Source organism: Ursus americanus, chromosome 1 (assembly GCF_024610735.1).
Source record: "Ursus americanus isolate L20-20 chromosome 1, mUrsAme1.1.p, whole genome shotgun sequence".
In the NCBI taxonomy this organism is placed as follows: domain Eukaryota; kingdom Metazoa; phylum Chordata; class Mammalia; order Carnivora; family Ursidae; genus Ursus; species Ursus americanus.
The window spans coordinates 3,258,546-3,286,084 of NC_142127.1; the positions used below are offsets into that span (position 1 = coordinate 3,258,546).

Genomic DNA, 27,539 nt, shown 5'->3' on the forward strand with positions numbered 1-27,539 from the left:
CGGCCGCATCCGAGCTGCTTGGGCCAGGCAGAGCACTGGGAAACAAGGAGGGGGTGGCTCTCCAAGAGAGGGAGAGTGAGCACACAATTCTCATCTCCCACCAGTCTTTGGAGACCGTGGAGGGGCCTTCTGCCTCACACAGCCTTTCTTTCCGAATTCACTGAAGTCATTCTTTGTGAATCTCTCACAGCACTAGTGTCTAACAAATGGCAAGTGGTGTGAAGCGTGTCTCCTGCCGATGCTCAGAGACCTGACCTGGTCTCCATCCTTGTCGCTCACATTAAAGCAGGTGTAGGGAAAACAAAAGTAGAAGCAGATTCGCACTTAAGACTCAGCTCTTCGGAGTAAGTCTTTGAAGCCTGCTTCCTCATAGAAAATCAGGACAGTGTCTGTGTTGTAGGGTAGCTGTGGGAATGAAACGGATGAAAGGGTGCCTAGGACAGTGCCTGGTGCCCGATACATGTTAATCAACACGCAAACCAACGTTTCATAACGCTAGTTAGTGCAATCAACAGGTTTTCATTCTGGGACGTGAAAGCTATTTTGGCAGCTAGACAACTGCTTCTAAAGCTTTGCTGGCTAACGAACCCCACTGGAGAATTCTCACATACCTTTGAGGAAGAAGAAAATTTTTCTCTTTGCCTCAACTGATGGGGATTGTTGGGGCTACGTGTCAGCAGTGGCCTAAAGAGCCCCAGCTTACTCACAAAAAGAGTTGTTGAGATCTCCCAGTTCTATCTTCGGAATATCTTCATTTCATTTTCTTTCTGTTTTGTCTTTTAATTGACAGGTGTGGGGAAGGAGCAAGATCATACCACTAATTTTTTTTTGAAGCATCATTAATTCTTCAGCTGGAAAATGAAACCAATCAAGGCCAAGGAATCAGAGCATGGGAAGCCAGGATGGGGGAGAGATATTCCCCCAGACCACGGGAAGCTCGGCAAATTATTCCTGCCACCATGACCAGTAAGTTCAGGTTTTGGAATGGAAAGCCTTGCTTCCTAGAACGTCTTGTGCACTAGTTCTCTTCTGAGATTGATCATCCCTGTTCTATTCCAAGAATATACTTCATTAAGCTTTGCTTGACTATCAGCCCCCACATTCCAGTTCTGCATCCTGGAGATTCATCGGCGGTCACCTTGATTTGAGTTCTGGGAGATTCTAAAGACTATATCTTGGTTTTACTTCCACAGATGGCTAGTTAATGTGTTTAGAGTTTATTCATCCAACTTCCAGAAGGCAACTTTATTTCCCTTTTTTTTCTCTTGGCTTAGGGCACCTCATTGTTTCCCTATGTACTGCCAATAAGCTGGTTTTGTTGAGGGAAAACAGCTGTGCAAAATCTTCTGGTTTCAGGTCAGATGGGGACAGATAGTGCTGACCTGTCTACTTGAAATCAGAGTCTCATTTTTGTTTCTCTTGCTCACTGGGGGAGAAAGGAACAAACACATGGACAGTATTTTCCTATTTGGAAAAATTCTTTTTCAGTCATTTTTTACTTGCGTTTCAGATTCCTATAACATTCCACCCTTTATTTTCTCCCATTAAACTTCCCCATAACTATGAGAATCATTTATTTCAAATAAACTATTTTTTATTATAAAAGCAATACTCATCAAAAAAAACTTCACAAAGACCAAAGCACAATTTATAATATTTAGTTATTTAGGTTAGAGTGAAAGAAATTCTCCCAATCAGGATGATTTATTCTATTTCTGGGTTCATATACGTTTTCCACTAATAATAATAATTAGCTACAAAACAGTAATAAGAAAACAAGAAAAAAAAAAAGAAAACGATATACCATTCTATTGCAGAATTTCAGATTGATAATTTATCCCACTGTACTGAGATTCTAAAATAGACTTTGGCTTAGTTTCATTAGGGCTTGAGGCAAACATGAAGAACTGATAACTTTATCTGTACCCACAGTTATGGAACGAGCTTTAGACATCACCAGAGATGACATCCTAAGACATGGGAGAGCAAGAGTGCTCCCTGAAAACTTGTTTCTGTGTGTGATTAAATCTTTCTTCCTTGTCTTTCTCTATATTCTTTTATTCCCATCCACCTTCCTGTCTTCAACTACAGGCTTTTTCTTAGTTAGCCCTAATAAAGATGTAGCCATGTTTTAAATCACTTGTTTTTAAAAAATACTTTATTTATTTGAGAGTGAGAGAGCAAGAGTGAGGATGAGTGGGGGGAAGGGCAGAGGGAGAGGGAGAAGTAGACTCCTAGATGGGCAGGGAACCCAGTGCGGAGCTTGATGCCAGAACCCTGGGATCATGACCTCAGCCCAAGGCAGACACTTAATCAACTGAGCCACTCAGGCATCCCAAATCACTTTATACATGAATCTGTATTTAACAGTTTCTTGTCTAGAATGGACTGAATTGCCTTTTATACGTAAGGTCCCTTTAATGAGATCTTTGGAGGACAAGAAAACCTCAGAAATACTTAAAAAAAGTCTCTTGGAACAAAGTCATTGTGCCATTCTTTATACTCTTCTTGCACAATCGCTGCCCCACTTCTGATTACTGAAATTGAGCCCCGTCTTCCAACCTTGCCGAAAATGCTACTTTTCTTGGGACGTCTTTCTTCTGCACCAGCCCTTCAACTAGGTGCGATAGCTTCTTCCCACAAATTCCAGTCATAATCTGTACCAGCTTTATGACCCTGATGACAATCCCGCTTCGATTTGTGTACCTGCTGTATTCCTCTTACAGGTTATGAGCCCTCACAGGCAGATTCAATGGCTTACGCTTTGCATCCCTTGCAGCTACGGTGCTTTATAAATAAGAGTTGCTGAGTACTTACTAGTAAGTTCTAGAAATTGAATAACTGGCCATCTTTGCTTCACTTACATACTTATAATTATTATAAACCCAGTGTAGATCTAACAGAGCTGCAAAGGCATAAACTACTAATAAAAAATAGATCTATTTTTGGTTAGTAACAATACTTGGTGTTTGTAGTTTCTGTTCTTTTTCTCCTTCAGCTGCACGAGTACAAACTGTATGAAATCTTTAAGTAACGTTCTCAGTGTTCAGAGTAAGTTGTTGAACTGCTCATTCAGAATCCAGGCTCCCTTCCTGAAACCAGAGGACACACTTCTTGCCCTTCCCACGCCAAGTCCCTCCCTCATGGCCCACTTCCTCTCTGCAGCAAGGCGCTGAGCTCTGAACTTGCGCTGGCAAGCTCCTCTCTCTTCTCACCTTCCCGTGGAGGTGTGTTCCTTACTCTAAGCATTGCGTAACAGGACCAGTCCTTGTGAGAGACTGGAAACTTGCCAAACGCTCAAGCCAGTGTTCAAGCACCGCACTTCCTCACGACTTGCACTACTGTGCTGGGATGAAATCCAGGAAACTCATAAAGGCCAAATGGAGACTGCACAATTACCCTTATGGAAGCTTGTGGTAAAATAATAATGTGGCCATTTTACAACATCACGAGCTACATGCGCAAATCATCCAACATTTTTGCACGTTGAATTATAACTGTATAGCTTGAAATCGCGAAGAGCTGTTTCTAAAATACATACAAAAAAGGTGAATGAGATTTTTTTTAGGTGTACTCTCCATAGTAATTTTTAAGAAAGAAAATACTTTTAAAAATCTCAGTAGACTTTTTTTCTTTCTTTCTTTCTTTCTTTCTTTCTTTCTTTCTTTCTTTCTTTCTTTCTTTCTTTCTTTCTCTTTCTTCTTTCTTTCTTTCTTTCTTTTCTTTCTTTCATTTTCTTTCTTCTTCTTCTAATTTTTTTTTTTTTTTTTTACCATGGTTGGAAGAGGGGTGGAAGAGGGGGTCGAGCTTAAAATTTTGTGGTTTCGAAGAGCTCTTAAGTGGTGAATTAATGTGCTGTGAAGAAAAGCTAACCGCCTCATTCTCCTGCAGTCTGATCACAGACCACCTCTTTTTTTCCGGCCTTAGGGGAGGGAGCCTTTAATAATGGTCTGTGTAAACTGATGCCCAGGCGGTATGAGTTCGAAGAAGCGCTGCTCGAACACGTTGAAGCGGAGCAAAGACCAACCCCAAAGGGCAGCAGCTCCCCAAACAAAAAAATTGCTTCCACCAACCGTCCAACCCAAACGGCTGCGATGGCTCTGCTGGCGCGAATCCTGAAAGCCCGTGTGAGCCCGGCGCCCGGGCGGGGCGGGCTCCTGGGCGCCCGGGTCCCGCGGCTGTCCCGGCCCGAGGGCGCCCGGCTGCCTGCGGGGGCGCGGGCCGAGGACAAAGAAGCCGGGAGGCTGGGAGCGCCGCGGGCCGGGGGCCGGGCCGAAGGGCCCCGCAGCCTCGCCGCCATGCCGGGGCCCCGCACCCTCGCCAACCTGGTGGAGTTCTTCTGGAAGGACGGCTTCAGCCGCATCCACGAGATCCAGGTAGCGGGGCGCACCGGGCCGGGAGGGGAGCGGGCCAGGGGGTTGTTCCTCCGAGCGCGGAGTGCTCGAGCGCGTCGGAGGGCGTCCGGGAGGAGGCGCCGCGGAGGGTGCCTGCCCGAAGGGACTCCAGGAGGGGGCACCGGGCGGGGGACGCCGGGGAAGGGGCGCCAGGCCCTGCGGGAAGGGGACGTCAAAGAGGGGTGCCTGGGAGGGACCCCAAGGAGGAGGCACCGGGCAGCGGATGCCGGGGAGGGGACGCCGGGCAGGGGGCGCCAAGAAAGGGGCTTCAAGGAAGGGCGCCAGAGCGGGGTCACCCGGCTGGGCGCGCCGGCTAGAGGGCTCTGGGGAGTGAGCCCGAAGAGAGGTGCCGGGGAGAGGATCCCAGGTAGGAGACCCCGCGCGGGGTGGACCCCGGCGGGCGGAGGCGCGGTTTGGGACTTGCGGAGCCCAGCAGAGGGAGTCGCCGACCCGCCCCGGTATGGCCCCGAGGGGGGCCCAGAAGAGTTCCTTTTCCAGCGGGGGTGTCGGGTTCCGGCCCGGGAGCGCTGCGAGCAGCTCTGACCTCTCCAGAACACCGTGTCTACGCAGCCGAGCTCATGTTGCGTCCGTTTCTGGTCCTTTTGCTAGTGTTTTACAAATGGAAAACGAACACGCCTCCCTCCCCCAGACATCTGAGGTTCGGAGGAGGCCTCAGGTTGCTTAGCTTCTAAGTGATGGGGTCGCCACACGAATGTAAATGAACCTCGGCAGCAAGCAAGGACTCGGGCAGGGACCTAGGAAGAACCCAGTCGTTCCAACCACCTGTGGGAGTTTGGGGACCAGCGCAGTCTACAGTTTCTCATCCTGACCCTGAGTTTTACCCTTCCTTTCCCCATCGCAAATTGCGCCTTTCATTGCAAGGTGACCCTCCACCTTCAAGGGTCATGTGACCTCCTTTCCACTCGCTTGCTGTGGCAGCTGCTTCCTCACTTGTTCATTTTATCAGGGCTCCCACCCCAGCGCACATTTCTTTCTGGGATCTGGACCTTCTGACCGCTTCCAAGAACACCCTTCTCCCACCCCTGCCCCACTTTGCTTTTGTTCAAAACTCGTTGTCATCCTTCAAAGCACTTCTCGGGGAAGCCTTGTGTGACCACCCACCTGGCCTGTGCTCGTGGTCATTCATTCGTTCCCTCAAACAAGAAACATACCTGATGGTGCAGAGGCCCTGATTGGGCTGGAGGAGCAGAAACTTCATTGGGAGAAAAAAACAGTAGAACTCAGGAGCAAGTTTAACTTGGCTGAAATTCCAGCCCCTCCTCTCCATCCCCCACACCAACCCTCCACAGTTTTCTGCCTGACATGCTTCTAGGGGTCAAAAATGATTTTCTCTCTTTCCCGTGCGGAATCTGAACATTAAGATATCAGAATGATAGTTTTCGAATGGGGTAAAAAATATTTTAGTATTGACTGTGGACAAGTCAGTACAGCTTGATTTTTTTGTTTCTGGCTTTGTTGTTGTTGTTGTTGTTTTGTTTTTTACTTTTATCCACCTCTGCTGCCGTCTGCTTTTTTCCTCACAGCCTAACCCGCTGTTGGTTGGTGCAGCAGCACAGGTTTCTTTGGGAAGCTGACCGCTGTTAAAACCTGCATCTCTAGCGGGAGCCCCCTAGAGAGCCACGTCTCCACCACCAAAGAGTCTCAGTTCAGATGGGCCTTTTCCCTGCATCTGCCCTGCTTTTTGCCGTCACCCTACATGCAGCCCTCCTGCCCAAGGCTCAGACCACTCCTATCACCGTGGTGGGTCCTGAGTGGTGGCACACACCTGCCAGAGGACAGTCACGGAACTGACTCACCTGTGCTTCCTTGAAACACAGACAGGCCCCAACTGCTCCCAGCTCTGCTCTCTGTCTGGGCTCCCCTTTTCCTTTATTCTCCAAATAGCACGCATTCGCAAGAGCAGGAATCCTCCAGCAACCCCTCTGAGGACCCCAGGGAGTGCTTTATGGCCTTGGGTTACCCCACTGCAGCTGGATGCTCTAGACCGAATAAGGTTCTAGTAAAACCCTCTGCCCTGCTCTCCAGCTTGCTCCCGAGGCACATTAGGAGGAAGACCGTTATTCTGTTACCATTACCTCCAGTAAATCACACAGTGTTAGCTTGCCAGTCATCCATATGGTTCAAGTCTTTCCCGTGCAAGTGGAAAAGACCCAGCGTGTTGGCTGAGTGACTTGCCCAAGGTCACACAGCTAGTTAGTGGCAGAGCAGACATCCTAACCTGTGTCGCCAGAGGCTGTTTCAGATGTGACAGAGCAGCAAGCCCTGTGTTCAAATGCTAGCCCTCCACACGCACCTGTGGAATCTTGGCTAATCACTTATTCTCTCTGGACCTCAGTTTCCTTGTCTGTGCAGGAATCTGACAATCCTCATCCATCTCACAAGTGATTGTGAGGTCAAATGAGATAGGGCTATGGAAGGGCTTTGTAAGCTATGATCTTAACAAGTAAATACTAATAATGAACGTTTCTAGAACTCTTTTCGTGTGCCAGGCACAGTTCTAAGTTCTACACGTGAGGCAAGTTCTATTATCTGTCCATTTCACAGGTGAAGAAACTGAAGTACGGTGGGTAAGGCTGCCTGCTAGTACATGTTGAGCTAAGATTCAAACTCCAGTGTCTGTGCTCTTAATGTCTATGCAGATTCTAAGTACTGGGACTGACTGTACTGTTCTGTGGTCCACTAACAAAAAGTGCTGTACGCTATCTGGTCATCCATCTTGTTCTTTCTCGCACCTAGTCGGTTGCTTCCTTGTGCTGATGATGCCTGTTCAGCAGCTGGATTTGCCTGAGGAATGACCCATTTCCCAGTAGTTGTTGTTAACACTCATCTCATCCTTGGCTCCCATTCAGAGACCCAGAAGAACACCTTCCAGTTGAGTCTGAGTGTCTTCATCTTTGGGTGGGAGAACTTCACTTAGGTTGATAAGGAAGTGAGTATCTTCCACCTGAGGAGTAGAAGGAAGAATGGAGAGACAACAGACCCTCTGGCCTGCTATTTCTGAGGTTGTGAATTGGGGTGATAAGAAATGTTGGCAGATGCCAAAGAGAGACTTAGTCATTTTCCCCATATGCTCAGCTCTGGCTCTGCCATGCTAAGCCAGGCTGGAGGGTACTTTCTCTCTCTCTTTCTTATTTATTTATTTAACCCATTTACATTTATTGTGATTTCTCTTTGTCTTTTGGTAGTAGCACTATTGAGATATAATTCTCATACCATACAACAGTCACCCCACCCAATCTTAGAACATGTTCATAACCTTAAAAAGAAACCCCATCTTGTTTCTTTTAGCAATCACTCCCCAACTCTCCATCCCCCTGCCTGTAAGCAACCACTAAGTGACTTTCTGTCTCTGTAGACTGGCCTATTCTGGACACTTCATATAACTGGAATCATAACATGTGGTCTTTTGTGTCTGGCTTCTTTCACTGAGCATCACGTTTTCAAGGTTCATCTATGTTGTGGCATGTACCAGTACCTCATTTCTTTTTATGGACAAATAATATTCTATTGTAGGGACATATTACATTTTGCTTGTCCATTCAGCAGTTGACAGACATGTGGATTGTTTCCACCTTTTTGCTAATGGTGAATAATGCTGCGATGAACATTAAGTGTAAGTTTATTTTTGTTTAGACATATGTTTTCATTTTTTGGATATATATCTAGGAGTGGAATTGCAAGGTCTAATAGTAACTCTGTATTTAACCTTTTGAGGAACTGCCAGACTGTTTCTCAAAGTGGCTGCACTATGTACATTCCAACCAGCAAGTGTAAGAGGTTGTGATTTCTCCACATCCTTGCCAGGGCTTGTTATTACATATCCTTTTGATTATAACTATTCTAGTGGGTGTGAAGTGGCATCTCATTGTGATTATGATTTGCATTTCCCTGATGACTAATGATGTTGAGCTTCTTTTCATCTGTTTATTATCCATTTGTATATCTTCTTTGGAGAAATGTCCATTCAAATAATTGCCCAACTTTTATTTGGTTCTTTGTTTTATTGGATTGTAATAGTTCTTTATATATCTTACATACAAGTCCCTTATCAGATATGTGCTTTGCAAATATTTTCTCAATTCTGGGGGTTGTCTTTTACTTTCTTTATAGTGTTCTTTGAAACACCAAAGTTTTAAATCTTGATGAAGTCCAATTATCTATTTTTTCTTTTGTTGTTTGTGGTTTTGGTATTATATCTTAAGACACCATTGACACATTCAAGGTCAGGAAGATTTATCCCTATCTTTTCTTTGAAGAATTTTATGGTTTTGGCTTTTTAGGGCTCGAACCCTTTTGAGGTAATTTGTATATCTGGTATGAGAGAAGGGTATAAATTCATTCTTTGCCTGTAGATGTGCCCTTGTCCCAGCACTACTTGTTGAAGAGACTAAAGAGGGGAACTCTTTAATTGTCTTGGCACTGGTACCCTTGTTGAAAATCAATTGACAAGAGATGTGTGGGTTTATTTCTGAATACTCAGTTCTACTCCAGTGGTTTAGATGTTTATCCTCACGCCAGTACTACACTGTTTTGATTACTGTTGCTTTTGTAGCAAGTTTTGAAGTGGAGGAAAGGGAAACTTTCAACTTCACTCTTTTTTTTCAAGGTTGTTTTTGCTATTCTTGGTCCCTTGCATTTCCATATGAATTTTAAGCTTGTCAATTTGCTACAAAGAAGTCAACTGAAATTCTGATAGAGATTATGTTGAATCTATGGGTCAATTTGGGGAACATTCCCATCTTAATAATATTAAGTCTTCCAATCCACGAACATAGGATATCTTTCCATTTATTTAGGTCTTCTTTAATTTCTTTCAATGATCTCTTATGTCTTTCAAAGTATAAGTTTGCACTTTTTTGGTTAAATTTATTTCTAAGCATTTTATTGTTTTTGATGCTATTATAAATGGATTGTTGTCTTAATTTTCTTTTGGATTGTTCATTGCTTGTGTATGGAAATACAACTGACTTTTGTATATTGATCTTATATCCTGCAAGCTTGCTGAACTTGTTTATTAGTTCTGATAGTTTTTAGTGGATTCCTTAGAATTTTCTGTATGGGAGATCATGCCATCTGTGATTAGAGGTAGCTTTACTTTTCTCTCTAACCTGGATGCCCTTTCTTTCATTTTCTTGCTGGGGGCCATCTTTACAGGTTCATTACAGATTGCCTGCAGAAGGCTCTCTCTCTGCAGAACAGGGTGGCAGAGCTGCTGAGAGTCTGGGACGGGCTGGCACAGTCTTTTTGGCTCAGGCCGTTGAAGGCTCTGCAGTTCATCTCCATCCATAATGACATTTCTCTGTTGTTGCTCCACACAGCTAAATATTGTTAAAAACATAGCTCTAAAGAATAAGAAAACTTATGTGAATATGATTAATGACATGAAAGTACATTTATCTCAAGAATATGTAAGGTTACAACTCTGACTCAGCTCTGTATAATGTAGAGCTTTCCTCTGCCCCAATTTTCTGCTCCCCTAACTCTCAGAAATGTTTATGTCAAAGGTATATCATATCTGTATTTTTTCCTTTTTTGGTTTCTCCATGGTATTGCAGCAGAAGCACACACGGGAATATGGAAAAATCTTCAAGTCTCACTTTGGTCCTCAGTTTGTAGTATCTATTGCAGACCGAGACATGGTGGCTCAGGTGCTCCGGGCAGAGGGGGCCACACCCCAGAGAGCCAACATGGAGTCCTGGCAGGAGTACCGACACTTACGAGGGAGATCCACTGGGCTCATCTCGGCGTGAGTATGTGGCCCCGGGTGAGGCATGGTTGGGAGACTCCTGCCTGGATGCTGGGCTCTGAAAACCATTTTTTGATAAATTGCACAACTCCCAGTGGAGCAGTGTCAAAATAACCTCTTTGCAAGATCTACTAAATACTGGTGTGGGAGGGCCCTGTCCCTTCTCCTCTGGGAAGAGGTTGATGGCAGGACAAGGTCAGGTCATATTAGCTTGGGAGAGGGGAGGAACAGTTTTTCAAGGCTGTAGGTGTCCTTTCAGTGACAACCAAGGAAGGGAGGCTCACAGAGCCGATCGATCTGTGGGCAGGGGAGGAAGCAGGCAGCTGCTTCAGGAGACACTGAAGAGGGGCTAAGAGCCTTCCTTTGTGGATTGCTATGTGATGCTGTTCCCATCTCATAACAGGCTATGATTATTATTTGTAAACCAGGCTTACCCACACCTCTGTGCCCCTAGGGGCTAATCAGCACAGTCCTAGGCAGGAAGGAGAACACAGAGCGTCTGTGGATCCCCTGGCCCAAATTCCTTTGGTTTAGAAATTCTATTTGTGATTCTTTTTTTTTTTTTTAATATATATATGCTGTATACATGAACTGGGGAGAAATACAACCATAGGTTTCTCCAATGAGGTAAATAAAAGCTGGGACTGGATATCACCAGAGTCCCTCAAATTCCGCTCTGGGGGAAGGAATCAAACACCTCCTCCCCATTGGTCCTGCCCTGGAGGGGTGTGGCCAAATGCTGCAAAAGCTCTCTGTGCCATCATCACCTGCTGCTTGGCATCCACTAGCCACCCTCCACCCAGAAGCTCAGTTCCTGGCTCTGGAGTTCATACACATAAACTTTTTTCTCTTTCACAACAGCCTTGTGTCTCATTATTATAATATTTTTGCCAGGTTTTTCAAAGGAAATCATATTACTTTCATAAAGATGATTCCCAGTGGCAATTTTTCCCCTTAAACTTTGCTTCAAGGGGAACAGACTGCAAGGCTGGAGTTACTCCCCTCTCCCTGCACACTATCTTAATTCCATTTGGGCTGGCAGATCTTCTTGGCTTTTTATTGCTGGGGAAACTCTCAGAGGTTCCCTGAGTTCTTTTCCAGAATGTCAATGGAAGTAAGATTATTTGAAACTCACTTTACTCTTGTAGGGAGGGCGAACAGTGGCTCAAGATGAGACGTGTACTGAGACAAAGAATTCTGAAACCAAGAGATGTGGCCATTTTTTCAGGAGAAATCAACCAAGTTATTGCTGATTTAATTAAAAGAATCTACATCCTCAAGAGCCAGGCAGAAGATGGAGAAACTGTGACCAATGTCAATGACCTTTTCTTCAAATATTCAATGGAAGGTGAGGCAAAGTCTGGAGGTAGATGGAAGAAAGGATGTTTGCCCAAAATAGTAGTTCTCATCCATTGGGTCTGCCCTGTGTCCTCGACAAGCACTGCGCTGAGCCCCACACATACACACCCGTAGCCCTCACAGTGCTAACTTAGCCAGGTGTACCACAGCTACTGGTTTACAAGTGGGGAGACTGAAAATCTGCCCCCATGTTTAGTGGCAGAAACTCAGTTTCACATCCAGGTCTTTTTAACTCAAGAATCATGCTCCTAATTCCTGCACACTTTGGTTTAGCACAGTTTGTGGAAAACACTAGAAATTTAGAGGGCCTCTACTACGGTCATTCTAGCTTTTAAAATTCATGTGGGATGGTAGGACGTTCCCATCTGTGTCCTAAAATCAAAAATCAAACCCCAAAAGTAGTCATTGAAAAGTCCCTGCCCTCTCCCTCTCTCCTGCCCTGGGGAGGTCACCATTTTCTTTAAGGGATACCTGTGAATATTCTTTTTTTTTTTTTTTTTTGGCAGAGGGAGAGAGAGAGAGAGAGTGTGAGAGTACAAGCAGAGAGGGGGCAGGCAGAGGGAGAAGCAGGCTCCCTGGTGAGCATGGAGCCCGATGCAGGACCCCATCCCAGGACGCTGGGATCATGACTCGAGCCAAAGGCAGAGGCTTCACCGACTGAGCCACCCAGGCGCCCCTACTTTTTAGAAAAAACAAAACAAAACAGTAGTGAACCAAACATCTTGTTTTGTACTTTGCTTTTTCCCAAGGACCTTCTATCAGCGTTCTCCTTTTTTAAAAGCGAGTTTACCTTCAAATTTAATTTTTAAGTTAACTTTTTAAAGTTCTATTAATGCTCCTGAACAGAGTAACGAAATCAACAGAGAGATGAGTTGTAAACACAATGGAAAATCCTGCTTTTTTCTGATTCATTGAGACTGTTTCCTGTGCTCCGGTGGCTATCTGGGCCTGGGGCTCCCGCTCCGTGGCCCAGGGAGCCACCTTTCATTACCCAACCTTAGGCAAGTGGCCAAAATGTTGGGGGCTTTGCATCCTGGGTCTTGAACAAAGCCTGGGGAGGGAGGCAGGGAGGGAGCGTGATGCGGCAGAGCCCTGCCGGGCCCAAGGAACGACAGGCCTTCTGTCGGCACTGAACTCGCACAGCCCTGTAGCTCTGGCCATGGTGGAGAACACCTCTGGTGAGCGAGCAGAACCTCGCTCGAGGAAGCCACCCCGGTTGCTTTTGCAACTTACTTTATGGCCAGATAGTGCAAGGTGATACTGAGAGTAATGGAGAAGAGGGTTTTTAAATCTCTCTCCCACGCAGGAGTGGCCACCATCCTTTACGAGAGCCGCCTGGGCTGCCTGGAGAACAGCGTCCCGCAGCCCGCCGTGGACTACACCGAGGCTCTGGGGCTCATGTTCAGCATGTTCAAGACCTCCATGTACGCGGGTGCCATCCCCAGGTGGCTGCGCCCGTTCATCCCGAAACCCTGGCGGGAGTTCTGCAGGTCCTGGGATGGCCTCTTCAAATTCAGTAAGAGAAGAATCGAGGGGCACCTGCTGTCTCCCCAGTTGACACCACTGCCCGGCTCGTGGTGTATCTGACACTCAGGCCACCGGGGGTGACGCTGTGGAGGGTGGCCTGATGCAGTTGCGAGTTGTTACTCGGACCAGTTATTTGGCTCAGCTTCTCGGATGACAAGAAGCATGTGGGTTGCTAGTATCAGCAACACGACCGATTTCCCATTTTAAAATTCTTTTTATTGTGATAAACATGCTAGTGGTGATATATGCAAGTAAATGTTGTCTAAGGGAGATGATGTCTTTAGTCCAATAATTCTGTCAGTGCTTGAAATGCAGACAGCGTTTTGGGACTGTGCACTTTCACTCGAACATTCTCATTTGCAGCTTTTTGGAAAAAGACAAATTCCTCTGTTTCTTATGTGGCGAAACAAACTAGGAAACAATACTTTGTTCAAACCCAGCAAAGCAAGATTAGTTTTCCTACATACCTAAACAAGAATTTCCAAAAAGAAAAGATTTCCAAAATGTTTGTCAGAACAGCATTTTTAGAACAATGCTAATGTTGAAAGAAGTGTCCCACAGTGTCTTTTGAAGGCCAACATTCATTGGAATATATAAGTTCTGATGGATTTAATGTGCCACTATCTTTTTAATGGTAACATGGCCTTTACGGTCTCCAGTCTGCCCTCTGGAAACATAGTAGAAAAAAAAAAAAAAAAAAGAAGGGATCTGTAATCTTGTTACTCCAAAGCTTTCTTGGCTCTTTAATGAGTAAAGCAAACATTTGCAAATATCTTCTGCATTATTTTCAGAGAGGAAGAGATGCTTAGATTGTCTTTAATTTTTTTTTAAAGATTTTATTTTTTTATGTGAGATAGAGAAAGCATGAGTGGGGGTGGGGGTGCAGGGGCAGAGGGGGAGAGAGAAGCAGGCTCCCCGCTGAGCAGGGAGCCCAACACGGGGCTTGATCCCAGGACCCCGTGATCATGACCTGAGTTGAAGGCAGATACTTAACTGGCCGAGCCACCCAGGTGCCCTCTGTCTTTTAACTTTTCATTCATTTATACGAACAAGCATGTGGATGAGCTTCCTAGGCCGACAGTAAATCAACCTGGGTTTCGATTAGCTTTGGAACCTGCCACAGATTAAGTTATTGGGAAGGTGAAGAGATTATTCTCAACCAAAACTTCTTTCAAAATAAATAACTCTTTTCAAACAGGCCAAATCCACATTGACAACAAGCTGAGGGACATACAGTGCCACGTCGACCGTGGGGAGAGAGTGAGAGGGGGGCTGCTTACGTGCCTCTTCCTCAGTCAGGAGCTGACGCTGGAGGAGATCTATGCCAACATGACGGAGATGCTGCTGGCCGGCGTCGACACGGTGAGCTTCGCGGCCTTTCTCTCTCCTGATAAGCAATGCACAGCTAAAGCAGGGGCCTTTCTGAGTAATCTCATGTGCATATGTGCTGGTACCAACGGAACTTCCGCTTCACTGCGGAAAGTCTCTAGGAGAAAACTCTAACTTTTAAATAATATACATGTATTTTAAAACGTAAAACCATAATTCTGCAAAAAACGTGACCCCCATTCAGTTATCATGCACACAAAGTAACAATACATAAGTTTTAAAGTTTAAAAATCATTCCCGATTTGCAAGCATTGGCCCATTGCCTCATAATATAAAAAATGGAGGCACAGACGTTGGAAACATTATTGATCATTTAAAGTATTGCAGGTCACGGAGGACTCCCCAATTCATTTGATAAAGCCACCGTCACTTTTAAACCAAAACCCGTTAAGGAGAACATAAAGAAAAGTTTAATAAACAGTTTGACTTATGAATATGTGTGTCTATCAGTCTTAAGTTCCTGATGAATAGATTTACTGTGGCAGATGAATAATCTACTATGACCAAGGAAGGATGAATATCAGAGTGAAACAAAGCACGGCCAGTGGACTGGGTGGGAATTGCATCCCCTGTTGTTAAGTGAGAAATGCAGAATCAGAAAACTGTGTATGCCGAGCTCCAGTTGGTAAAACAAACATGCCTGTATCTGTACGCGATTTTATGAGTGTGGAGAAAGTATGGAGGGTGCACACTGGATTGTTAAGATGGGTTACCTGCCTGAGGGTGGGGTGCTGTGGGGGATGGGAGCCAAGTTTCCTCCCAAAACATATGTGTAATAGGATACATTTACTTGTGTATGAAAAATAATATGCATGTGGGTAGATGTACAAAGAAATTTTTTAATTTGCTAAAAAGAAGTAGTGAGACAGGAAAGAGCAGGGCAAGGCTTTTAGTATTTGGTGGAGGAAAAGTTAGTTGAGCGAAATAATTACAATTTGCCTGGTGCTTTACTCTTTCCAAAGCCCTTCAAAAGTCAACAACTAAGCTCATCACCTCAAAGCTTTTCCTTTACAAGAGTGCTTCCTGAACTCGAATAAGGCACAGACCTGTTTAAAAGGGAGAACCCCCACCCCCAGGGTTGACGTTGTTTTTATTACAATGTCACATAAACATGTAAAAGCAAAAAACTTGGTGTAAACTCCTTATTCTTATGGATCTTCTACAGTAACACAAAAACATGTGTATCAAACTAACCAATGAGATCAATGTGATCAAGGAAAACTCTAATCAGCCATGTGAATGTGATGGCTGGTGTGGGTTTGATTGAATGGGGAAGGGAAGAGTGAGGGTTGGTCTTGCCGCTAAGCGGATTTGCGTGCATTGGCCCTCTTGCCCCCTGGCGGTAACTAAGAGCATCACATGAGGTGGAGCGCAGAAAGGACCCTTCCTACTGGAGGCCACTGAAGGGCATATCCGCAGACACATTCTTTCAACTTCGTATTCATTTTCTAAAATATTACTTAAAAAAGCTTAATTGCAGCAAAATTTAGGCAAAAGAAACTGCATCCTTTAAAACCGTACAATTCGATATAACTTGTGGGCAGATACAGCATAAGCCAAATGCGATCATTTATGAAATCACCACCACAATCAAGATCCGGAACATTTCTACGACCCCTGAAATTTCCTACCCAGATTTCAGTCCAATTCTCCCGACTCCTCTGCCCCAGGCAACTGCTGATCTGCTTTCTGATGCTGACCATCAGTTCGCACTTTTCTAGAAATTGATAGGAATGGAATCATACAGTGTGTATTTTGCATCCAGCTTCATGCAGTGAGCAGATGATTTCAGGATTCACCCCTGTAGTTGCATATCAAAGTCGTTTATTCTTTTTTATTATGGAGTGCAGGCAGCCCTCGCTTTACGGCGCTTTGAGGATTAGTGTGTTGTTTTTATTTTACAAATTGAAGGTTTGTGGCCACCCTGCGTCAAGCAAGTTTATCGGCTCCATTTTTCCAACAGCACCTGCTCACTTTGTGTCTCCATGTCACATTTTGCTAATTCTCGCGATATTTCAAACATTATTATATTTGTTATAACAATATATAATACCTATTATATTTTTTATGATGTATAATATATAAACATATTATATTTGTTATAATAATATATAATAATAGAATCACTGGTCTGTGCTCAGTGGGTGATTAGGACTTGCTGAAAACTCAGGTGATGGTTAGCAGTTTTAGCAGTAAAGTATTTTTAAATTAGGGTGGGTACATTGTTGTTTTAGACATAATGCTATTGCATACTTAATAGATTACAGTATAGTGTAAAAATAGCTTTTAATTGCACGAGGAAAGCAAATAATTCATTTGACTCGCTTTATTGTGAAACTCGTTTTATTGTGGTGGGCTGGAACCCAACCCACAATATCTCCAATGTATGCCTGTCCATTGTATGGATATACCGCATTTGGTTTTTCCACAGAAATGTGATTTTAATAGAAATTTCTAAATTATTTCCTTATCACTTATAAGGAAGAACTTGCACATTATATATATTATAGGACAGCTAAAAACATATAATATTTATTACAGGGAAATGATATCAGTATGGCCTACTGACTCCAGATTTTTTTTTTTAGGTAAAAGAAAAGGCATTTATACTGTGGAATTTCCTTGTTTATAAGACAGTGAAATACAGTCACATAGATAATAGTGAGAATGTAGTAAGAGTCTTGGAGAATAAAATAGAATTATTCTCAATGACCAGTCTTAGACGTAGTATAAAAAAGGATACTACTTTGCATAAATGATCTATTAAATCCTTATAAGTTGCTTTATTTAAGAAGCGCAAGGAAACAGTGAACAAATACCCGCCCCCCGCACCACCCCCCCCGCCCCCCTCACCCCCCCCCGCCCCCCTCACCCCCCCCCCCCCCGCCCCGCCCCGCCCCGCCCCGCGCCGCGCCGCCCCGCCCCGCCCCGCCATGACGCAGCCAGAGCCGGCCCCGCCCAACCCTCGTGGGCCTGCGCAGTACCAGACTGAACAATTCCCCGGCTGACCGGCAGGCGCTGGCCCTTCCTAGCAAGAAAGAGATGACCCTTGCAAAGAAGGTCACAGAAAGTTCCAGGCAGCACTTACAGGGTTGACCAGCATCCTTATGTCCTCTTAGATGCCATCGAATAGGATTGCTTTTAAGCGATCCAAAAAGTTCTGAAATAATTTCTCCTGCAGCCCTTCATTCAAAGAGCAATTGAATCACATAGTTGATGTTACTTTCCAATAATATTTATTTTTTTCTGGCCTGAATTAGGGAAAATCAGCTCTCGCTTTGGTAAGACCTAACGTGCTCGGATGGAGTTGAATGAACATGACTTTACACCTGTGCTTAAGCTCAGTTGACTTCCTGGCGGAAGTTGCCTGCTGCCTCGGTCCTCGGTGTTACTCACCCACGTGCCTGTGTCTGCCGGTTTCTTTGTTAGACATCCTTCACGTTATCCTGGGCAGTGTATCTGCTTGCCAGGCACCCAGAAGTGCAGCAGACCGTGTACCGGGAGATCATTAAGAATTTGGGGGAAAGGCACGTCCCAACGGCAGCCGATGTCCCCAAAGTCCCACTGGTCAGAGCTCTGCTGAAGGAAACGCTGAGGTAAAGGGCTCACCAAAATCCATGTCAAAAACTGCCTTTTAAGTCTCTGATTCTTTATTCGACATCGTACCTGCTTTAGTCATGTCGTTCACCAAATTTCCCAACATGCTCCGTGGTTCCTGTTCCTCTGAAAGTAAAGCAGAACAAGATGGATTGATCAGGAAACTGTTTTGGGCTGTCTGGCTAATTACCAAACCTTCTTACTGTGGTTCTTGTGTGGATATGCTAGTTGGGTCGGCGACACCAAATGAACTCCTTCACTCTTGGGCAGGGCTTTACCAACACTCGGAAAAGCCTGGGCATGAGGGATATGGGGCCTTAGGTGGGTTTGGGTGGGAGGTAGGATAGGTGGCCAGTGCAATTTCTTCCTCCTCTGAGGTTCAAGGATTCTGAACACAGCGTTCCTCAGTGGAGGAGCTGCCCTGCCGAAGAGCAGAGGTGGATATATGGTGTACCCCACAATAATTCTTTTAAACTCGACTTGATAATGGCGTTTCAGGTTGTGGACCCTTAATCTACAGCATGTTGTTTAACCTCGGGGGAAATAAGCTAGCTGTGTGTTGACTGGTATCTGTCAATTACAGTTTCGTTCAGAGTTTTCTCCGGATTACCTCTTGGAAACAATCCAAAAGCTGAAATAGAGCATTGTTTTTTCAATTTTAGAATATTTTATTACCCGAAAAGAAACTCTGAACCCCTTAACCATCATCCCCAGCCTCTCCCATTTCCCTCCCCTAGACAACCACTGATTTGCAGTCTGTCTCCGTAGAGCATTTCTCAACATGTGTTTCCCAGGCCCCTGAGTCCTGTGGACTGTTGCTTGATAAAGGGGTCCCATGTGCACGTAAGTTTACCAGACTCAGGATTATCCCTGCTGGGAACACAATAGCACATTCAAGGCTCTGCTTCGTGTTTCATAAACATTTTTGACCAAGGGACCTACTTTCCCATTCCTCAGATTACTCGCTGGCCAAAGCTAAGGAGCCACGGAGGTCCTTAGGAGATTTCTTAGTTGAAACTGGACCGTATGTTATGTTTTCGAAAAATGAAAATGGCAAAATGTCCAGATTTTTGAAAGTTTAGTAAAATACTTTAAAAGGGACTGCCTCATTCCTGCTTCTGTTGGTTCTGTTCCAGGCTGTTTCCAGTGCTGCCAGGGAATGGCCGAGTCACCCAGGAAGACCTGGTTGTTGGCGGGTACCTGATTCCCAAAGGCGTGAGTTTGGTTGCCAGGGTGTGGGGACTTGGGCTTTGCCATGGTGGCTGAGCGGGAAATCTGCTGGTATGTTTAGGGAGTCCTTGCGCCCAAGCAAACATCAGTAGGTTTCTGTATTTTGTGACAAAGATGGGGCTTTGGAAGCAAGGAGGTGCTTATTGCCCTGGCAAAAGCAAAGCCAGATGTTTCTGTAGCTCACAGGCCTTTCTCCTCCTCCCTCCCCCAGAGGCCCATGGGCATAGCAGTTGTGGGGGGTGGGGTCGAGGTTTGAAGGACTTGAATCTCTTCAGTGGCTGCACTGGCATGAGGGGTGGGCATCCACTGAAGGAGGACTGCCATCCTGGGGGCCCTTACGTGGCCAGAAGCACCTCTGGAGAGACCATCCAACCGGGGTTCTTGCCTCTGCTCTGCTTTTATGTGATCCTACTGTTTTTTTCTTTTTCCTTGCAAATGGTGTCCTCAGACCCAGCTGGCCCTCTGCCACTATGCCACATCCTATGCCGATGAGAACTTCCCTCGGGCCAAGGAGTTCCGGCCGGAGCGCTGGCTGCGGAAGGGAAGCCTGGATCGAGTTGACAACTTTGGGTCCATCCCCTTTGGGTACGGGGTTCGGAGCTGCATTGGGCGGAGAATCGCGGAGCTGGAGATCCACCTCCTGATGATCCAGGTAGGCGTGTGGGGGCCAGATGTCGCCTTCCACCTTGACCTTGTTTCCTGGGCTCCACCAGACCTGGACTTGGGTGGGAAAGGAGATGTGATCTGGAAAACTCAAAAGCAAGAGCTTCATGTTAAATCCCTTTTATATTTTAAAATGCTACCCCTTGGGTCTCCTGACCACTCCCCCAAGCCTCTTTCCTCCTTCAAACCGTGGAGTGGCAGTTGGGGCCCTTGGAGGCCTGAAGGACTGGGAGGTGTGCATGTTCTGGGGGGTCTACAGGGGCCCAAGAGCTCAGCTCTTCATCATAGGAGGAGCTCTTGACAGAAGTGAACGGGAAGGTGTCAAACCAGTGGTCCTTGAACGTTTTGGAACAGCAAAGGCATTAGGAAGCTCCTTAAAATGCAGGTTCCTGGGCCCACCAGGATAGTAATTTGGTGGGTCTAGGGTGGGGCTGCAGGGGTTTCTGATGCTGGTGATCACTGGGCTGCACTCTGAGAGATGTGTGATCCAGCCACTTACACAGAGCAGTCGTTCTCACACTTGTTTAGGTTGTGAAACAGCAGGAAGGCTTGGTTTTTGTTGGAGAATACCTTACATTTAATCTCTTACTGTTAAAATAGATGCTTTTCTGCCTATACTGTATTTGAGTTTGTGCTGTGGCATGAGCTAGATCATGTTGGAAGGAAATTTTATAAAAGAAAAGACTTTAGTAGAGAAAATTCTACTCGTTAGGTTTCCCTGCAAATTTAGGAAGACTAATATTAACATATCTTAGCCATGAAAGATCTTGGCCCAAGGTTTGGGAGCCACGGCCATTGACATTGCATTGGAAGGATGTAGAGATTACCTGGTGACCCAGGCTCCCCATTTTATTGAGGAAGCAACTGAGGCTCAGAGAGTTGGAGCCACTTGCCACAGTCACAGAGTGGCAGGTGTGTGGCACGGCCCAGGTGTCTTGACTCCTCCCTACATTTCCCCCCTATGTCATGGAGGTGCTTTCCCGCAGCCTCGCAGAGCTTAGAGGGGAACACGGAGGGGCTGGGACCTTGATGACAGATGGCATGAGAGAGCATCAGGTGCTATGGAAGCCTGGCCAGCCTGGGAGGGGTGGAGAGGGATTCTGAATGGTCTGTACTTGGGGACGGCTCTGAGAGCTGAAGCTGAGGGGCTTCTGCGCAGGTGGGGAGCATGCAGCAGGAGGTGTGGGAGCAGAACACCTCTCGAGCTGCGCGGCTCAGGTGGGGAAAGCCCAGTGACCAGTGTGTTGAACGGTCATCCCCCCTCTGTCGGGATGCAGTGGCTGCTGGCCAGGCTCAGTGGGGTTGCTGCCAGTGCAGCCATTCCTGGCGACGGTGGGCCCTGTGGCTAATGGCCCATCGCAGTCAGGTCTGAGGTGAGAGGCAGCTCAGTGCAGTGTAGATAGCAGTTCCGGGGCGAGCAGACTCGAATCCCAGCTCTGCTGTTTTCTGGTTCCGACACTATGGGCCGATTTCTCCACCATGCAGAACCTATTTCCTTATTCACAGAATGGGCCAAATACCTACTTCTTGGGTGTGTGAGGACTAAAAATAGTGTCCACACACAGACTGTGCCAGAGAACTGGAAGCTGCTGTTGTCCACGGACCTGCTCTGAGTGGCTGCCTCTGGGTTTTCAGAAAGGTCTCGTGCTCCATAAAACGCTGCCATGAAGTCTGCAGCCACATCCGGGACAGGCAGAGGCCGTGTCCTACTGGGAGCTTATGGGGCTTACGCTCACCCAGCTCTGGCTGCCTGAAGAACCAGAGGGGACACCACAGGAGCAGGAGACCCCAGCTGAGGGCACAGAGGCCAGCCCTGCCTGGGATTCCCATTGGAAGAGGGTCAGAAATGGGGTGTTTGGTGGTGGCGATGGGGTTTTGTTTGTTTGGTGCTATTAACATAAAAATGTACCTGCTGCAGTTTTTCCGCAGAGTCCTCATTTCTACTTGTGCAAATATAGAACGGGAATATCATTATTGGTAATTGCCAAGGAAAAAAAAGAGAGAGAGAAGGCACAAATAAACCACACTAGCAACGAGAAAGGAGACACAGCTACACATGCAGTCGTTGATTTTTTTAAATCAAGAAAATACCACAAATGGCTTTTTTTGCTAATAGACTTGAAGACTTAGATAAAATGTACAATGTACTAGAAAATGTAAGTTGCCCAGATTGACTTGAAAGAGAATAGACTTCAGATACTGAATACATGGAGTCAGTAGTAAGATGATTTACGCCTCAAACGTTCCAGACCTAGACAGTGTCATTGAAAGTTTTATCAAACCTTCAATGAATGGATAATCATCATCTTATACAGAGACTAGAAAAAGGAAGTCTCATTTTTATGAGCCTTGCATGGCCCTGATATTCAACACCTGGAGAGGATAATAAGAGAAAGGAAAACTGCCAGCCAATCTGATTTATTAGCAAAGACGGAAAATATCCTAAGGGAAAAATTGGCAAAGCGAATTCAGCAGCGTAAGAAACAGAAGTGCCTCCCTAGCACCTCAGGTGTATTCAGGATTGCAGGGATGGCGCACCTCAGGGACATCTGTTGATAGCATTTGCCACAGTAGCTAATTGAAGGAGAAAAAGTGTATGACCACCCCCAAAAGGAATCGATAGCATTCCACACACATTCATGAAGAAAGTCTCTTAGCACACTAGTAACGGGAGGGCTTTCCTTAACCAAAGAAAAGGCGTCTCCCCCAGTAGGACAGGAAACATGCCTGTGGCTTCGGGAAGGGAAGGGACGTAAAGGTGCACCGTCATATGGGAACAAGATACTTCAATCACACAGAGAACTTTTAGAAGATGCACTTTAGCTCCTTGGGAGTTGAGACTCGAGGCACAAGAGGGGTTTTGTTTTTTGCTTGTACATTTCCTGTGTAGTTTGGATTTTTTTTAGTAGCATAGTGTTGCCCACTCAGAAAGGGAAGAAGGCCATGTGGCACGTTGGCCTTGAAGTGAGGAGACCTACATGTGAGTTCTCCTGCCACGTGGGATGTGCAAGCAGTTCTGGGAAGTCAGAACCAAAGGTCAGAGGTTAGATGTTTGCTGAAGCTATCTCGATGCTATAACATGTCGGAGCTGCCTAAATACGGGTCATTCAGCTTGGCTCTTGAAGTGTGACAACAGAGGGGGTCCAACATATGTCCCCAGTCAGCCCTGCCCCTTCCCCCTCTCTGACCTTCCCTGGAGCCCCAGCCCACCTGAGGACCCGTCAGTGTCCTGGGGGACGAGGCTGGAGAGGGAGTCAGGGCAGGGAGGGGGTGAGCAGCCTGGATCCCATGTGACATTATATGTTCTCCAAAACTGACACTTTGTTAGGCTAGACTTTATTCTGGACCAGTGGGCAGCAGTGTTGGGGGCAGTAGCTAGTGTGCTGGTGAGCACAGCCCTTCCTCCCTTCCAGGAACTCATGTGTGCTCTGACACGGGTCTTAGAGCAGGTGGCCTTGAGTTCCCTAAGCCAGCGTGACCTTGAACATCAGGCCAGGGCTGGTTGCTGGTGGAGGTTATTGCTTTAGGCTGATGGATACTTTGGTGCTCTTTAAAACTCATTGTTGAGGTCCTTTCCAGTTTGACCTGGAATGGTAGAGCTGGTTCTCCCTTTGAACCGCAGAAATGAGAAATGGAATCAAAGGTACAGATCGAGAATATTTAAATTGAGAACTGAAGCCTGTTTGGATGATTCACCTGCAAACGGTGGTGTGCTCCCCCAGGCCTGTGTCACCTCAGGTTCCCAGTCCGAGGGAAACCTGGGATTTCACCTTGTCTCTCTGTCCTCCTTGCTCCTTTGATTCCTTCTTTACCTCGACCTAAAGAGGAAGCAGAGGAGTTGGAGTTTTGAAATGGCTGAGAAAATGGGAGTCATTTGAACACTGTGTCTGCATATCTTTGTCACATGAGTTTCCCAGTTGCTCAGTGGACAGGCCGGGCTCCTGTGCAGGACCTAGTGTTGCTTTCAGACCCGCAGCATCCCCTGCATCCCCCTAATTGGTGATTGGTGTCCTGCACCATGGCCGTGCCCACTTCCCGGGCTCCCTGTAGCCCATGCGCACTGCAGGAAGATGAGGGGCTCTCATTCAGAGCCCTGCGAGTCCCCTGCTGCCTCCATTTTGAATTCCCCCTCTTTCTTTCTCTTCTTAGTTGCTTCAACATTTTGAGATCAAAACATCCTCTTGGACTAAAGCTGTTCCTGCAAAAACCCATGGGCTGCTGACTCCAGGGGGGCCCATCCACGTGCGTTTTGTTAACAGAAAGTGAGCCTGGATTTTTAAACCCAGCCAGCCACCTGACACAAACCCAGCGTTCCAATGTCACTGATGACGGCGGAGGAGGGAAACCATCACTTTTAGAGGCTGTCTTAGTGATAAACTGGCCCCCCACATTCTGGGAGACTTGTACATCTTTATGCAAAGTAATTGGAAAAGATGATTTGACTTTTGCAAACCAGTGTTGCCTTTTCTTTGGAGAAACGACTGTTTAAAAATGAGCGGCACTGAATCCTGGTGTCTCCTCCATGGTCTTACCCTTGTGCTGTATTTGGTGTTCAGTTAAGTGTAGTCTCCTAGGCGTTCGTGCAAGGAAATGTTGGTTCACTTACGCATTCTGTACGTGAATAGATGTCCTGCAATACTGCACCAGGATCTATGTCGGGAAGCAAATGCAACTGTTTCCAATTTGAAGAGGGAACATTACGAATGTCTCTGTAATACTGTAAGTATGGGAAGAAAGCACCAGAGTCAACATTTTATCCAGATTTAGATCCCGCAGAAGGGCTCAAAACTAAAAGGACTATATTCTTATTTTTCTCTCCAAACTGGTGCTTCCTTTTCCAGTAACAGCTCCTAAAGAAGTTGAATGTTAGCTTTTGTTTGAAAGAAATCATCAATAGAAAATAGAACTCCTGGTGAAATCCAGAATAATTGGGTTTTCTAACCCAGTGTAAACACTAAGCAGATGTATAAGAAAGAAAATCTGACTGTGTGGGATTTCATTGCCTCAGTTGAGAAAAATGAATTAGACAAGCATCGTGGAAAACCGTGTAACTTTAGAACATTTTTATTTCAAGGAAAAAATAAATATATAAATGGACATGCTATAGATAAAATAATATTTTGATCTTCATGGTGTTATTTTAAATATCTGAACTGGAAATGTGATCCAGCTGTTGGTGCTTATGTAAGGCTCCAGCCGGACGCCTTGGGCCCCAGGATTGCGCGCTCATGCCAAGCTCCGCTGCCTTTCATGCTACTTCCTGATTGCTGATAAGAAAAAACTCCATTTTGTAACATTCGCCCCATAGTCATGCTTGAAACTGCTTCTTCTCAATCCCACAAATCTTTTCACATAATCCTCCCCCCAAATCACTTCCCTACTAATACATACCATATATCTCCCCCCCACTTTGGTTAGTCATGCTGCAAAAGAAACCTTAAATGAAATAGAAATAAAAGCCATTTCACATACCATCTTTGTTAAAGTATGTGGCAATGTTAAATCTGTGTGTGAAGACAGAACAACTCTGAGTGCTGTAAAAATACGTACAGTTAAATATGAAATTACGTCATGATAACAGACGAGATGTTGGATTACTTGGAGGTTTATGAACTTTTATAAGCTAGCTTCAATTTTATTCTGTTTGTGACTGAACTTAAAAAGTATTGAGACGAACAGAGCAACTTGCAGTGACCTCTTATTCTACAAGGCGACCCTCTACAAGGCCTGGCGATGGGCCTGCGGTGAGAGGGTGGTGACACCTGAGCCTGCTGTTCTGTCTCACTAGACAGAGGGGCAGACAGACCTTAGGAGCCTCCCGCTGTGATGTAACAGGATGCACGCGGCGCCAGCTATGGTGTCCTTACCGAGGAAATGGAAACAGTATTGGATAAGTCTATAGACCTACTACCAGTCTATAGGAAGCACAGGTTATAGAGGGACATGTTAAAATTCCAAGACAGATACCATATGATTTCCCTCGTAAGTGGAATCTAAAAACAAAAAACAAATGACTATACAAACAAAAAGCAGAGTCAGACCTATAAATACAGAGAACTAATGGATACCTAAGGGAAGGGGGGGTGGGCAACATGGGTGAAGGGGTGTGGAGGGCACAGGCTTCCGGTTATAGGATGACTAAGTCATGGGAATAAAAGCACAACATAGGGAATACAGTCAGTGGTATTGTAATGTGTGGCATGGTGGCAGATGGTAGCTACATGTGTGGTGAGCATAACGTAATGTATCGAGTTGTCGAATCCCTATGTTGTACACCTGACAGGTAACATTGTGTCAACTATACTCAAATAAAAAAATGGTTTTGAAATGAAGAAAAATAAAGTGGTCTTTAAATGGAAAATCATTATTATTTTTTTAAGGATTTTGTTTATTCATTTGAGAAAGAGAGAGCACAAACAGTGGGAGGGGCAGAGGGAGCCAGAGAAGCAGACTCCCTGCTGAGTTGGGAGCCTGGTGAGGGGTTCCATCCCAAGACCCTGGGCTCATGACCCGAGCCGAAGGCAAATGCTTAAACATCTGAGCCACCCAGGTGCCCCTAAATGGAAAAATTATAAAATACAGAACATACCACCCTGAACGCGCCTGATCTCGTCAGAACAGATTTCAAAACAAAAACAAAACCAAAAACAATCCAAACGAAACAACTCCATGCAGATGCAGTCAGTAGAATCCAGAATATAGTGAAGTCTGCATGACAGACGACTCCATTTTTTTTCCGCAAGTAAGTGACAAGGAAAAAGAAAAAGAGGAAGGAGACCATTACAGATTACAAGAGAATTAAAAGGCGTATTGACCACATGTGATGCTGGACTTGGTTTGAATTCAGATTTAAATAAACCACTCATAAAGAGACTCTTCAGAGATAATTAGGGAAATTTGGACCCTCTATATTTGAATGATATTAAGGAATTACTGGGTTTTTTTTTTGTCTTTTTGTTTTTTTTAGTGTGCTAGTGGTAATTATTACATTAAAAAGAGAGAGATCGTATCTCTTGGAGACAGCTCTTAGAGATACTAATAAGCCATGTTTGTGGACGAGATGCTACGACATCTTGGATTTGCTTTAAAATAGCGCTGCTGTGGAGGGTGATGTGTGGGGGTGATAGGGGGCGTGGGAAGGACCAGGTGAACGGGGATTGGCCTGGTGCTGAGAACTGTTGGAGCGGGGTGGAGGGTACATGGGAGATTCGTGACATTCTCCTGACTTTGTGTACATGTGTGTGCATTTCCATAATAAAACGTGTCTTCAAAAGCCGAAGACTGGATTGATGAATAACCTCATTATTCATTTCTTTTCAGTAATTGTTAGCAATGATCGATTTAACTACAGGACAGCCACTGTCGGGGGACCTGCCTGCTTGGATTAGCCGGCCTTAGGAGCTGAGGACAGATCCAGAGATACGAGTGAGGAAGGGAGGAGCGGGGCGGGCACTGCAGCCAAGCCAGGACCGGATGGAACCCTGGGTGTGGGACAGCACAGTGGTGGGCCCTGCAGCGTGTTCCTTGCTTCAGGGTTCTCAAACTCCAAACTCCATTTCCTTTCCTTTCATTTCTTTTTTCTTTTCTTTTCTTTTCTTTTCTTTTCTTTTCTT

The 27,539-nt window shown here is 45.6% G+C and overlaps 1 protein-coding gene across 1 annotated transcript; it reads left to right on the forward strand.

Moving 5' to 3' along the window:
• Positions 1-4,094: 4,094 nt before the first annotated feature.
• On the forward strand, positions 4,095-25,973 carry CYP27C1 (cytochrome P450 family 27 subfamily C member 1). Its single transcript, XM_045777719.2, has 9 exons — positions 4,095-4,376; positions 9,971-10,161; positions 11,310-11,509; positions 12,827-13,036; positions 14,246-14,409; positions 17,866-18,032; positions 19,170-19,248; positions 19,712-19,915; positions 24,076-25,973. The coding sequence occupies exons 1-9, from the start codon at positions 4,095-4,097 to the stop codon at positions 24,190-24,192; spliced, it is 1,614 nt and encodes a 537-aa protein (XP_045633675.1). The 3' UTR covers positions 24,193-25,973.
• Positions 25,974-27,539: the final 1,566 nt, after the last annotated feature.